At 35.9% G+C, this 15062-nt stretch overlaps 1 protein-coding gene across 5 annotated transcripts in view; it reads right to left on the bottom strand.

Moving 5' to 3' along the window:
- Positions 1 to 15062, bottom strand: part of UNC13C (unc-13 homolog C) — a 505027-nt gene that overhangs the window by 103929 nt on the left and 386036 nt on the right. For all 5 annotated transcript variants that reach the window (XM_045822765.1, XM_045822762.1, XM_045822764.1 and 2 more), the window contains 3 exons: positions 8423 to 8549; positions 4487 to 4583; positions 3668 to 3811 (listed from right to left, as the gene is read on the bottom strand). In XM_045822765.1, coding sequence (XP_045678721.1) covers positions 3668 to 3811; positions 4487 to 4583; positions 8423 to 8549 — 368 coding nt within the window. The remainder of the gene's footprint in view (positions 1 to 3667; positions 3812 to 4486; positions 4584 to 8422; positions 8550 to 15062) is intronic.

Here is a 15062-nt window from a genome sequence, read left to right as displayed (position 1 = left end):
ACTACCAAGAAAACTATCATTTTTAAAAGTGGGAGGTTCCTTTAATCTTTATAACTAACAGACATAAAGACTAGAGTTCTACATATTTCATGGCAGATAAATAATGTAATACTGTTTTGACTGACAGATTGTCTCTCTAAAAGTCTTCATTGGCTATTCATTTTCTACTAAAGAAATTTAGCAACTTTGCCTGCTCTTCAAGACTCTTTACAAATGTGGGCCTGACTTTTCGATTATAGTTCCATCTGCCCTCTGTGAATCCTATGCTCTGTTTTCTGTGCGACTTTTCAGGCCAGAACCCCTTAGCCACAAAACCGTAAGGGTGGGGGAGGTGACAAATGTCCTTTCCTTGACCAAACTCTGGCCAGGTTCTTACATGCCCTCTTGTCACCTAGACCTCAACCTTGGCCTGTAAAGACTTGAACGTACACTAACATAAATAGAGGCTGCAACTCCAGGTTGACACTAGCACTCTTCAAGTGTCTGCCTGCAAAGCCCCAAGGCTACCAAAAGAATTGATTGTTTGTTAGAGCCAAGACCTGAAGATAGTCACTGTCTCCCCACCACTGTGGGAAGGATGGGACTTAACTTATGTAACCATCAGGGAGTAAACCTGGATGGGTTTAACATGAACTGACCTGCTTGTTTTTTCGAAATTTTTCCCTACCCTGATTCTGCTGAGCCCCGACTTGTCCCTACTTTTTCTTTCTTCCTTTAAAATGCCCAGTGACCTCTGTATGAAGCAAAATTGAGTCACCAGTTCATTCTGGACTATTCTCTATTATAATAGTATATTATTGATTAAAATCTGTCCTTCCCACTTTAACTAGTATCTGGCATTGCTCATCTTTGATAAAGACTCTTCTACAGGGTCACCCACCCCATATCTGGTATTGTGTGAGCTGAAAGGAAATCTTCGTTTTAAATCACAGAGTTTCTTGGTTGACTTATTACCTCAGCATCAATTGTCCTTCCATAGTTGGTAAAGATATTGTCTTCCACAAGAAACCTTTCTCAATTCATCTATTAGTGAACCAGGTTTAAAGAGCCAGAGCCAAAGACAGAGTCAAGATCAAATCTCCCACTCATAAAAGACTTCAAATTTAGACTTTTTGTGATAATGCAAGATGAAGTTACATCTTGTATTTGTGTTTGTGCTTAAAAGTATATTAAATGTATATCTCTTTTATAGAATGAATTGTGTCCCTTCAAAATTCATATGTTGAAACCCTAACCCCCAGTACCTCAGAATGTGACTGTATTTGGAGACGGAGCCTGTACAGAGGTGACTCTTAAAGCCATCAGTGTGGGCTGTAATCCAATCTGACTAGTATCTTCATAGGGAGAGAAAATTTGGACACACATATAAACACATGGGGTTTATGTGCACAGGGAAAAGACCATGTGAGGACACAGTGAGAGGGCTGCCATCTGTGAGCCTAGAGAAGACTCAGGAAAACAAACCTTGAAATATACATACAGATATAGATATTCTGGGCCTTTTCAACCTCTGAGCTACACTGATTACAGTGTTTAACTTTGTCATAGTTGTTTACTGGTTTGGCCCTCCCACTATAAGTTTTTTCTGAGGTCAGAGATTATGCTTGCTCCTGACTAGTCTCTCAAAGTGGCTTGTAGAGTGTGCAAGTAAGGCAGTGAGTAAGCACCAACTTGAAAGAAAGTCAAGACCTCCACTACCATCGACCCATAGAGCCGGATTTATCCTTAGGGTAGTCAGACACAGGGCTGTAGGTCATTCCCCTACATTATTCTATATGTCATAACACCACTTGCTTAAAAATCTCCAAATGTTCAGTGTTTCTTAAATTGTTTAAAAGTCTAAACTTCTCAACCTGGGAAGCAAAGCTCTTCAAGATCTGAACCCATCTTCACTTCCCCAACCTTTCCCACTGCTTTTCCCATAACAGATGTTTTTGCTCTTTATGTTAATCTCAGCTTTACCTCTTCCTTCATTCTTACTGTTCCCTTAGCTTGGAACACTTTCATAACCTCATCTTTGTAGGCTGAATGAGCCCCATTTTTTCCCATGAAACCTCTGCCTATTTCAGCTCTTATTTTTCTGTCCCTTCAACTTACTGTAAATCCCATTATACTTAAGATCAAATTGCGTCCCTCTTTACGTGAATTTCCAATTAGTTTGTCATGTGGTCCTAATTTTATATGTATGAGGGGGGAACTCCTAAAAAACAGTTGTCTTCTGGAGGGCAGTTCCCTTGTAATGCAGGCTTCCTGAGCTAGGTGATTATTCTAGGAACCCATCTGTATCAGTGTACCTGCTGACATTGAGGCTGCTTTCAGCTTCAGTGAATTTCCTTTGAGGACCCATTCAATGCATGGGCTTTTTTCATGATGGATGATTATGAGCACACCTGCCCATACTGTGCTGAGTGTTCAGCAGTTTTTGACCAAAACAGCAGGACCCTCATGCCCCACACTCCCTATTCACCTGATCTCCCCGCAAACAACTTTTTTTTTGTTTCCTCAGATGAAAAAAGTCCTCAGAGGGAAACATTTCACTGATGTGGAAGAGGTGAAACAAACAAACAAACAAACAAAAAAACATCAGAAACACTAAAAGGCATCAAAATCGATGAGTTCAAAAACTGTTTTGAGCAGTGGAAAAAATGCCTCAATTGATATATTGCATTAAATGGAGAGTACTTTGAAGGTTCCTGAAGTTTAAACATGTAAGAATAAATACACAATTTTGTATGCATAAATTTTTTGGGGGGGGTCCCCTCTGGTATACACGTATATATGTGATTTGAAAGGCATAGATTACGTCTTTTATTCCTTATATTTCTCCTGAAGCTCTTGGCAAAATAGTAAGCAGTTTGTAAGTCTTCTTAAACTCTAAGGAGAGGAAGTGGTCTGAAGAGGAATCTGGTTGACCTAGATCAGTCTGTGAAGTAAGAAAACTAAGTTTTTAAAAACCAGGGGAACTGCTCAGACTTACACCACAGTTACTGGATGATTTGAAATCAGGGCTTTGCTGTCAAGACTCCAAGTTCAATATATTCAATATGCTGAATGTATTGGAGGGTCCAGCATAAATCATGTCCTTTTTATTACAAAATCTTTTATTACAAAATCATAAGCATGTAATTCTGTAACATAATATCACACTTAAGCACACCATATGACACTTCAGGTGAAATGTTCAAATTGCTGTCCATTTCATGATCTCATTCAAGACACTTGTGTACCTTACCAACCACCCTCAGGCAGGCGACACTTCTGCCGCACCATGTACTTTTCACTGCACTGCAGCATTGGCTAGACAATACTTGCAATTTGAATGTGGAATGCCAAGGCTTATTTTCAGCTATAAAGCACTACATTTGAAATGAAAGTAATTTGGCCACCCATGGTAGCATCTTCAGTTAAAAAGGACTGGGTCATTAATGCAAATTAACACATAGATTTTTTAAAGATGATAAATCCATATTTAAAAAACAGGAAGTGAAGAAAGAAAAATGACAAACCTGAAAGAACTGACTCACTTCATACTAGCATTAGAAATCAAATCGGGGCATGTCTGTCAGAGAAGACACACTACAAAACAGCAGCATTATTCAGGTTCTATGCAGGCAAATAATGACATGGTGCAATCCCAGCAAAGAAAGATTCATTTCATTTAACCTACCTTTGCAAATCTTCTCATTAAGTGAGATAATGCTTCAGGGTTAGGGCATTCCAGTTTCTTAATAATCTCAAAGCTCTGATTAAGCTGAGCAAAGACATCAACCACGGAACAAGAGAAGAGGGCATGATCAGATGTCTGCTGGAACTGAAAGGAGAAGGTGAAACCATCCCATTAAACACTTTAGCAGGACTGTAGAAACAGTCTTCATTATTTCACATCAACAACTGAATCTTCTATATCATGGACTTGCATATCATGCGCCTTCATTTTTCAGTAATAAAGTGTCTATTCATTTTAAAATCATTTATCTTCTTTCCTGGAAGATGTAGTGGAACTAATGTCATGGGGCAGGCTGCTATTAATGGTTTCTCCATTGCTGAGTCAGGGAACTGTTTCTGTTTGTTTGCTTCTCATTCCCTGTAGGTATTAGGATAATTTAGCCAGCAGATTGTGGCTCAAGACTTTTGAGTTGCTTCAGAGGCCCTGGGAGTGTGTCTGCTCCTAAGCTTGGCATGCTGGAAAGGTTACAGGGCCACAGAGGAGTTTTATATAAGGCTGCTAAACTTGTAGTTCTGATTAATTGGATGAGTAAAGAATCTTGGGGCAAAATGGTGATTTTTTTTAAATTTATTTTTTGTTTAAGCAATTCCCTAGGGTTCCTATCAGCCCTTTAAAGTTGTGTTTCAAATTTTTTTGATCATTAGAGGATTAAAATAAACCTTAATAAATAACAATGAGCCTAATAATTCCCATTAACTTAAAGGTGAGAAAGGTGAATAAATCTCGGCAACAAATGATCTTAAAGTAATTTAAACTCACTCCGTCTTTTTTGTCTCTTTCCAGTGCTCCGTGAAGAAACTCCATTGACACATCTTCATTTTCATCTAGCCACTGCATGACAAAAGGTTCAAACCACCTAAAAAATTAATGTTACAGACTATAAAAGATGTCATATGCACATAATTAACAGTGAACACAGCTCTATTCTTAAATGGGAGTCATTTAATACCCCCAGTCTCTTCTCATTCACTTTGTCCAAGTCTGTTTTCTCAGAGACTTTTAGCTTACTTTAGTAAATATATCCCCCTTTCTTTAATATCATTCTTTATCTCTTTCTATGTGTATTTTATTCAACAAAATAAATGCTTTATATTCTTTACTACATTACTCCAGTTTTACTTTATGTTATTTTCCTTCATTTGGAAGCATGATTCATAGTATATATTTTTACTAAGGGTCAGCAGGAAATGGGTTCTTTCATCTTCTGAGGTCAATTCTTAATTTTGCTTTATTTTTGAAGGATATTTTTAATACTTGTAGAATTCTAAGTTGATAGCTTTTTTCCCCAGCACTTACAAAAATCAGTGCATTATATTCTGGTTCTGCTCATATTTCTTTTAGTATATTTTGTTGATTATGCTATTATAGTTGTCCCATTTTTCTTCTCCCCTGTAATCCCTTCCCTCTAGTATTCCCCTCCTTAGTTCATGTCCATGGGTCGTACATATAAGTTCTTTGGCTTCTACGTTTCTTGTGTACTATTCTTAACCTAGCCCTGTTTTGTACCTACCAACTATGTTTCTTATTCCCTGTACCATTTCTCCCATCCCCTCCCTCCTCCTCCCTACTGATAACCCTCCATGTGATCTCCATTTCTGTGATTCTGTTCCTGTTCTAGTTGTTTGCTTAGTTTGTTTTTCCTTTTTGTTTTTTGGGGGGAGAAGTTTCAGTTGTTAATAGTTGTGAGTTTGTTTTCATTTTATTGTTCATAGTTTTGGTCTTTTTCTTAGATAAGTCCTTTAACATTTCATATAATAAGGGCTTAGTGATGAGGAGCTCCTTTAACTTGACCTTATCTGGGAAGCACATTATCTGCACTTCCATTTTAAATGATAGGTTTGCTGGAGAGAGTAATCTTGAATGTAGGTCCTTGTCTTTCATGACTTTGAATATTTCTTTCCAGCTCTTTCTTGCCTGCAAGATTGCTTTTGAGAAATCAGTTGATAGTCTTATGGGAACTCCTTTGTAGGTAATTGTCTCCTTTTCTCTTGCTGTTTTTAAGATTCTTTCCTTCTCTTTAATCTTGGGTAATGTAATTATGATGTGCCTTGGCATGTTCCTCTTTGGGTCCAATTTGTTTGGGACTCTCTGAGCTTCCTGGATTTGCACGGCTATTTCCTTCTCCACATTGAGGAAGTTTTTCTTCATTGTTTTTTCAAATAAGTTTTCAATTTCTGGGTCTTCCTCTTCTCCTTTTGGCACCCCTATGACACAGATGTTGGTGTATTTAGAGTTGTCCCAGAGGTTCCTAAGCCTCTTCTCATTTTCTTGAATTCTTGTTTCTTCATTCTGTTCCTATTGAATGTTGATTTCTTCCTTTTGTTCCAAATTGTTTTGAGTCCCAGTTTCCTTACCTTCACTGTTGGTTCCATGTATATTTTGCTTTATTTCACTTTGTATAGCCTTCACTTCTTCCTTTATTTTGTGGCCAGACTCAATAACTTCTGTGAGCATCCTGATTATCAGTGTTTTGAACTCTGCATCTGATAGGTTGTCTATCTCCTTGTTACTTAGCTGTTTTTCTGGAGTTTTGACCTGTTCCTTCATTTAGACCATATTTCTTTGTCTCAGCTCACTTGTTACATTGTAAGGGGTGGAGCTTTAAGTATTTGCCAGAGTGGGGCAACCCACTTTGCTGCATTGTGGTGCTGCCTGAGCGGGAGGGGTCTGAGAGGGAACAGTGTTGCTTGCTCAGCTCTCATCCTGCTTTTGGTCACTTCCCCTTCTACCTATGAGCAAATTGTGCATTTTTGGTGCTGATTCCAAGGTTGGTGGGCTTGTGTAAGTTCTAGGCCCCCATTGGCCCCTCCAACAGGCTTTGCTGGTGAGGCTGGCAATTTTTTCTGCTGCCACAACCCCCATGGTTTTATAGCCTGAGGCTCTGAGGCTTTATTTTCCCATGCTGGAAACTTGGGTTGTGCTGCTTATCTTGTTCCTCAGTTGTTCCTCCTGGTTTACTCACATGCAAACGTGGGAACACCTGATCTACCAGCTGCTCCCTTCCCTGCCTGGTCTGCTAGCAGGTACCTTGTCATGTGTGCTCTCCACTCCAGCTGCACATCTCTGCCTCTCATATCAGTCTGGATGAATGTTTCTTTTTAACTCCATGGTTGTCAGAATTCCATTCAGTTCAATTTTCTGGCAGTTCTGTTTTGTTTTTTTTTTTTAACTTGGTTGTTATACTTCTTTTGGTTGTGGGAGGAAGTGAAGCATATCTACCTATCCCCCCATTTGGACAGAAGTTGATTTTGGTCACTTTTATTGAACAGCCAGCCAATAGTATTGTAGCTCTGGTAGTTTTTTTCACTTTCTTGACCCAATACATTTAAAGGTTTTTGTTCTTTTTGGTTTTAAGCAGTTTTCTATGATGTACCTACAGATAGTTTTCCTTGTGTTTATCCTGCTTAGGATTTATTGAAATTTTTGAACAACTTCATGTTTTTTTATCAGTGTTACAAAATTCATACCTAATATCTTTTAAAACATTGCTCTGGTATTATTTTTCTCTTTTTAGGGAGATCCAATTTTTTTTTGTATGTTGTACTTGTATAATTTATTTTACATATGCCTTGCACTAAACTACTTATACCAAGTTGTTCACTGAAATCACTAAGTTGGGCTACATCCATCTTTCAAGGGACCACATCCTCTTGTACATGTAATTATAGTACATGGTATATGCCATATGGTTACATGTCATCCTTTCTCCTGAAGCTCTGTGTTCATGGGTCCTTCATTTTATACCCCCAGTACATGACCTGGCACAAGATACATGCTCAATAGACATTTTTAGTATTTGATAGAACTGAGTTATCCTTTCCTTCAGGACTCAGTTAATGTTGTACAAACACTCTTGGAAGAGGTAACACAGTAAGCTGAGCTCATCCCTAACATTTTCAAAGGCAAAAACATAAGCAGAGGCCCTTGTGTCATAGACCTAACTATATATGATTTCTAACCAAGCTAATAAACTGTTATACCAAATGTTTTCTGTATTCTATCTCAACCAATAAACGTATTATACTTTGTACAGTGCCTGGTATATGGAAAATCCCACCACCCTCAACAGAATAAAATAGAATTCTGATAAATATCAATGCAGAGTATTAGAAGATTGTGTAATATATTTGATAGAGATATGTTTATAAAAATGTTACTTGTTTAATAATGACTTCAATTTTAGAAATATAATTTCTAAGACTTTTTTTCAGTTTGAATTAGAGAAAAAATCTGATTGTATGGGTCAATATACAGGGTGGGACAAAAGTAGGTTTACAGTTGTGATATGCAAAACACAGTTTATTCTTGAATTATTATTTATTAATTATTGTATTATTTTCTATACAAACAACTGTAAACCTATTTTTGTCCCACCCTGTAAAAATACCCTCATTTTACCAAAAAAATCTGAGTTCAAGCACTTTTACAGAGAATCTCATCCTTTTATCCACTTTCTATCATATATTTTCTCCTTTTTGAGTTGAATATTCAAGTAAGACATACTTGAAAAATGCAACACAATTCTATTAAATATGGTTCCCAAAGAGATGCAAATCATTTAATGTTAATTTTAAAATAGACATGTCTGCATTCAAATGAAGACTACATGGAGCAATTTTAGGGCTGCATAATTCAGGTGTAATTTTATCGGACTTATAATTGAGAATAAACTTGGGGTTGAAAATCACTACTTACAAGGAGTATTCAGGAATGGCATCCTTGAAGGCAGGAAGTTCTCTCACGTATTCATTATAAAACCATTTCACTTTGAAATGCAAATTCATATAATCAGTGCTCTTGCATAACCGCTGCTTTTCATGTTCTATAAGAGATAAAATCAAACATTTAATAAAATTTGGTTTGCCAACAATGTCGTGGTCCAATCTACTTTATCAGTAGAATTTCAACAAGGAAGATAGTAGTGTATTTGCTATAAAGATGAAGGGAATTGCTAAAGACAAACATGAAATTTTATAAAATGTAAAAATCATAAATCCTATGTGGAATAGGTCAACCAATAATGAGAAATAACTTGAATGTCTAATGTGCCATCCTGAAAAAGGTGAGAATTCTGACACATCTTTTTCTATTTATCTGCAAGCTCTCATAGTTTGGCCACTTTTGGCCTGATGAAAGTGCCAGGAAGAATAAAAGCTCCAAGCATGAATAAAATATGAATTAAACTAGGAAACATAATCCCTGATTAATACTGGAAATGTGAATGAGTAGATCACATTTTGACATGAATATTTAACACTTAAAACATTAAGATGGTTGAAAAGGAAAGGAAATATATCTAATTTCTAATCCAGATTATTTCTTCTTCGCCTTTTAAGTTCAGCTAAAATTATTTTATACCCTGTGGCTTTTTAGATATTCTGTTAGCAGAATTTCCTAATATGTGACTTTTTTTCTCTCTTGCTCAAAAAGTGTAGTTTAAAAGTGTTATTTTGATCTGTAAATACAGCATTGGGGATAGAGATATCATATTACTGAACATATTTATCTCTACTTCCTTCTCTCCCCAACCAAACTTAAAATATCCCTAACTATATTCAGGTTGAAAGTGCCCTCTGAGAAGCTCTGGTAGCTAACAACTTTGATTTATAGAAGAAACAACCTATACTTTATATACCAGGCTAAAAATGCTAAATGAAGAAATTAGATTATTATAAACAAATTGAGAATATTCTTGCTTCTCAAAACCTGACTACAGAGACTTAAATTCAAATGATAAACACAAGAAGAAACACAACCCCAAATAGAATATCTTCAGTTTATCTAAACAATGATTATTTCAAAACAACTTATAGAACTAAGAGAGAAAGAGAGAGAACCCATGCAGGAATAAGAGTAATAAACTAGTACTTCTAGAACAAACTCCACGCAAAATTATGAACTGGGTACTGTTTTGCTTTGACTGCCTTCAGATTCATTTTTATCTTTCCGCCTTTCAGTGTTGGCTTTCCCCCTGCCCTTTCCCCTTCTGATGTCTAATGTCTTTCCTTCCACACCTTAACAGGAAACGTTTATCTGATAAACTCACAGGTAAGAATTTAATGCAATACAACACTGAAACCCAGACAAGGGAAGACTCTTGCTTTGGAAACTACACATTAAGAAGGCTCTCTACTTAGCACAAATACAGATTCAAAAAATTAAATAGCTTCTGGGATCCTCTGTCACTCAGGACCCCATACCTAGTGCTGGCACAGAGCAAACCAGAACTTGACACATCTGGTCTTGTAACTCTACCTGCTCTTCTAATTAAAGCTCTCTAAGTCCAGGAGAAGCACTTTGGACTGTCTTTTGTTCTCTGTCCTAGAATCAAAGGGTGACTCTGACCAAATGAGATCAAGGTTTGCAGATTGCCATTGCTGACAACAGAAACAGATACTGCTTTGGATTATGGAAGGAATTTGAACCATGGAAGTAATTAAGTAAGAAAAAGGAAAACTAACTCATCAGGTTCTTTCTCTGAATAGCATACATGAAATAGATTATTGCATATTAATGTATTATATTATAATACCAATATATTGTATTTCAAGTATTTACAACCCCCATTTTGTTTGGCTCTAATTAGTGCATTTGAAGGTACTCATGAATCAATTCAGCATGCAAAACAGGTAGACATGCTGCCTGAGGAATATTTTAAATATTAAATGATTTATATTACTCTCATAGTTTGTATGTACATGATTAGCTCTAGATACAACATACTTGAAGCCTGACATTGATTCTTTCCCAACTAGATGGCAATTGGATGCTAGAATTGCCAATAGTTTTATTTTGAAATTTAGATTAATGAAATTTGACTCATTAGACTTTAACTTTATTCAAAAAATTTACATATGCATTTAAATAAAATATTACTTGCATTTTGTTCTCACTTTAATAACTATTTTTTAATATATTAGAAGGCAATAGCTTTCTGGAAACTATTTATGAAATATACCAGAAAGCACATGGAAGTAATTTAAAAGTTTAATTTTTGCATTTATAGTTTTTTAAAATTACATTTAAAAAATAAAACACATATTCAAATCATGTCCATTTTAAATACAATAACTTTTTTAATCCTTTAAATGTTAAAGATGTATATAAGCTGGGATTGGAAAGAAAAAATAAGTTGTCCTCAGCAAAAAATTTAAAATAGAAAAAAAGTTCAATGACAGGGTGCCCTTACATTTTTTAAAATGAAAAAGATAAAATAGAATAGACATCATGTGACTTGGAAAAGTCTGTATTATTTGTCACACTGTCAGTAGAACACAAAATATTTAGAATGTTTCATTATTATAGCATAATAAGTAATTTTGCTGAAATACAGTTGAAAATATATATTTTCTGAAAAAATATCACATCATATAAAAATAATTTTTCTGTTGTGATAGAACATAGAACACATTTTATATAAGTTTATTAGATTGATTTAGAAATCATATATAGTAAGGTCTATGGCACATGGGCCTCTGCTTGTGTTTTTACCTTTGCAAATGTTAGGGGTGAGCCCAACTTACTGTGTCACCTCTTCCAAGAGTGTTTGTACAACATTAACTGAATCCTGAAGGAAAGGGTAACCCAGTTCCATTGAATACCAAAAATGTTTATTGAGCATGTACTTTGTGCTAGGTCATATGTGAGATAATGGGGCTATAAAAATGAAGCACCCATGTGCATAGAGCTTTAGGAGGAAGAATAATATGTAACTATATGACATGTGCCATGCGCCATGATTTTACAGGTACAGGAGGATGTAGTCCCTCAAAGGAGATGGATGTAGTCCAACTTTGTGCTTTCAGTGAACAGTTCAATATAGAAATGGTTTGCTGTTAGTGGCTTAGTGCATAAGTAGAATTTGAGTAAGAGGACACATGTTACATAAAGTGATACTTAAAATTTATAAGGAATACTACTTAAATATGTATGTATCACTTCATGAAATTGTGTAATTGTGTTTTGATAGTGGGTTTGAAAGAACCTTCACTTGATGCTGTGCCATAAAACAAAAGGTTGGCCAATCTCTGCCCCTTACAGTGAAGGTGCCTCGATACTTTGGGAAGCAAGGAAAAGCCAACTTCAAGCAGTTTTTTAGGCAACACCTGAAGTTTATTTGCTTAACCCATTTCCATTTCACTTTTCCATTATTGCAGATGTCTTTCCTTTTTCTTTATTCAGGCACTCTACTCAGAACATAGACGTCCCCAAACCCATTCTTGAGAACTCTGCAAGATCTCCGCATGTCCACAGTCCAGGAAAGAAACACTTGTAAATACCTAGTGTTCTGTAGCCACACATAGGCCAGGCCACACCGCCTTTCCCCCCAAATCCCAAGTCTCTCCATTGTGGAATGATATGGGGAAGGACATAGGAAGGATGCCAATTATATTCTTAATACACAAAATCTGATTTTGGTTTAATCTAGAGACCATCCATTCTAGTTCCAAAGAATACACCCAATAATGATAACTCAGCAATTTTCAACCAGTGTGCTGCAAGAATTTTTAAGGCATGCCATACCTGACTATTTAGTCAGGGGAACTGACCTCTTCTCCCTTAGAATGTCAAATAAAAAAATGATAACACCCAATACAACCTTAGCACAACAATCCAGTGTAAATGAATAAAAATTATATCTATTTTTGTCAGGTCAACAAAAAATATATATTTTGGTGTGCTGCAGAATTTTAGTAATTACTTTATGTGTGCCATGAGATAAGGTTGAAAATTGCTGTGATAAGTCAAACTATCAGGATTTTACCAGTCCCTTTGATGAGAAAAAAAAATGCTTGGAAGAATCACTAATAGCTTTCTCCTTACAGAATTGCTTTTGCACCCATAGCAATTACTTTCTACCCCATTCAAATCACGTATCTCTCATGCATTGTCAACTGACATTTACTGCTCTATGAAGACAGAAACACTGGAATAGTATCATCTGTTTTCATATTCTGCCAATTCAACAATAGAGTAATTGACACCTTTACATGCATTATGCACTACCGCTGATACAGCAGAGTTTTCAGTTTGTTTAGTTGGTGATGTAGCTTTAATTTTAGGGGAAATGAAAACAAAAATGAAAAGTCTATACTCCTATAATGCTTGTTCTTAAGTAGCAAGTATTAACTATAATTTAAACATTTTTCAGTAGTAATTTGTAATCATCACAAACCTCAGTATTTGTGGCAGGCTAAACTAATGACCAAGTAATGTCCTTTTCCTCCCAGGCACACAACCAGACTACATTTCCCAACCTTCCTAGCAACAGGTATATCCTGTGTGACTGCATTTTGGGCCAAAGTAATGTATGTCACTCCCAGCCTTGCCCTGAAACACCTCTTGTAAATCCTCGGTTTTCCCTCATTTACTGGCCACCTTCCAAAGATCCAGCTGAGGACTGCAAGGAACAAGGGGCTCACAGAGCTACTGGAGGGTAGAAGTCTGGGTCTCTGAGCCACTTCTCAGAGAACAGGTGCCTAATCAGAAATACAGTAATCCTCCCACCTCCAAATCTGCAGTTTTACTTTCCATCAATTCAGTTACCCATAGCCTGAAAATATTAAACATAAAATTCTAGAAATAAACAATTCATACCTTTTAAATTGCATGCAGTTCTGCATAGCTTGATGCCTCACTCTGTCCTGCTCTGTCCCCCCCAGGATGTGGGTCATCCCTTTGGTCCTGCATATTCACACAATATACACTCCCTGCACTAGTTGAAGAGCAGTCAGCTCTGCTATGGGGTCACTGTCAGTGGTATCACAGTGTCAGAGTTTAAGTAACCGTTACTTTACTTACTGTCCCCCAAGTGCCAGAGTGGTGATGCAGACAATTCAAACATGCTAAAGATAAGCTGTGAAGTGCTTCATTTAAGTAAAAAAGTATGTTTAAAAATATATGCTTAAGAAAAAACATAGCATGTATAGGGCTTGGTATTATTTGGGGTTTCAGGTATACACCAAGGGTATTAGAACATATCTCTAGTGGATAAGGGGGAGAGACCAGTGTGCCTACTTTACTTGTACAAATAAGAAATAAACAAAGTGGTACTGTGCTAAATTGTATGGAGTTAGGCTACATGGGATTATATTCTATTACATCACAAAAATATTTTCACATATTGGGACCCACTTATTAATTGATTAATTAACCTCCAAACTACTCTTTCTAATTTTCATATACACACACATTTCCATATATACACACAAAGCAAGGTTGTCCTCTTGCTTTGTGGTACTATATTAGCATAAGTACCTCTGGCAGACCACACTGCGAATTAATTCATCGTCATAGAGAAAATCAGTTAACCAAACTTAAGTTCATGTTAAGAAAATACTATATAGGCTCTGAGAGAAGAAAAACCATAAGAGTAAAATATATACGTGTTGTGGACAGACTAATATAACTTTTCGTCTTCCTGTCAGCTTTGTTTCATACTTGTGGGCTCTCAGCTATATCCTGAATAGTTATTATTATCATTTAAATGATTCTATAAAAAGTGAGCTGTTACTGTTTCAAATCCATATGTCTGCTTTTCTCATGTCCTCATATATCCCTCTCATAATGTATAATTATATAAGGCCACCACTCAAATAAACTACAGTTATATCCTAACTACTGCCTACCAAATATCGATGTAGGAGATTATAATATCAAACTCAAAACTATACTCTAAGTTATCTTTAATTCTACCTAAATTATCTCCTGCTTGGGGCTAGACTACATAGATAAAACTGTGGTTACCTCATAGCATGTGAATGACTCCTGGAGTTTATTCAGCCATTAATTCTCCTACATTTTTAATTTGGCAACAAATTTTTAACTAGTTCATTACTTTTACAAAATAAAGCATTTAATTACTTTTCCAAACAGAAGTATGACAATTTTGTGCAAAATTTAATCTGAAGTTAAATGAGAAATATGAACATTTTACTATCAGAATAAAATGCTTCATTAAAATTGTACAAGAGTCTGTCCTAAGCACTGTTCCTATCTCCAAGTTGTTTAGAAGGGCAGCTAAGGTAACTCCTTATATAATTCTAATACTGTGTAGAAATAATGATGTTTTTTTTCCTTTTGCCTAATTGCTCTGACTAGAACTCTTAATACTATGTTGAACAGAAGTGTTAAAAACAAGCATCCTTATCTTGTTCCCAATCTTAGAAGAAAATCTTTCTGTTTTCACCATTAAGTAAGATATTAGCTTTGGGTTTGTTATATATGACTTTTATTATGATTAGGTAAACTCCTTCTATACCTAGTTTGTTGAGAGATTATATCATAAATCTTAAATTTTGTTAAATGTTTTTATGTATCTATTGAAGTGATCATA

Source organism: Phyllostomus hastatus, unplaced genomic scaffold (assembly GCF_019186645.2).
Source record: "Phyllostomus hastatus isolate PE091 unplaced genomic scaffold, TTU_PhHast_1.1 phas_scaffold_501, whole genome shotgun sequence".
NCBI classification, from domain to species: Eukaryota; Metazoa; Chordata; class Mammalia; order Chiroptera; family Phyllostomidae; genus Phyllostomus; species Phyllostomus hastatus.
This window is presented reverse-complemented; position numbering and strand designations above follow the sequence as displayed.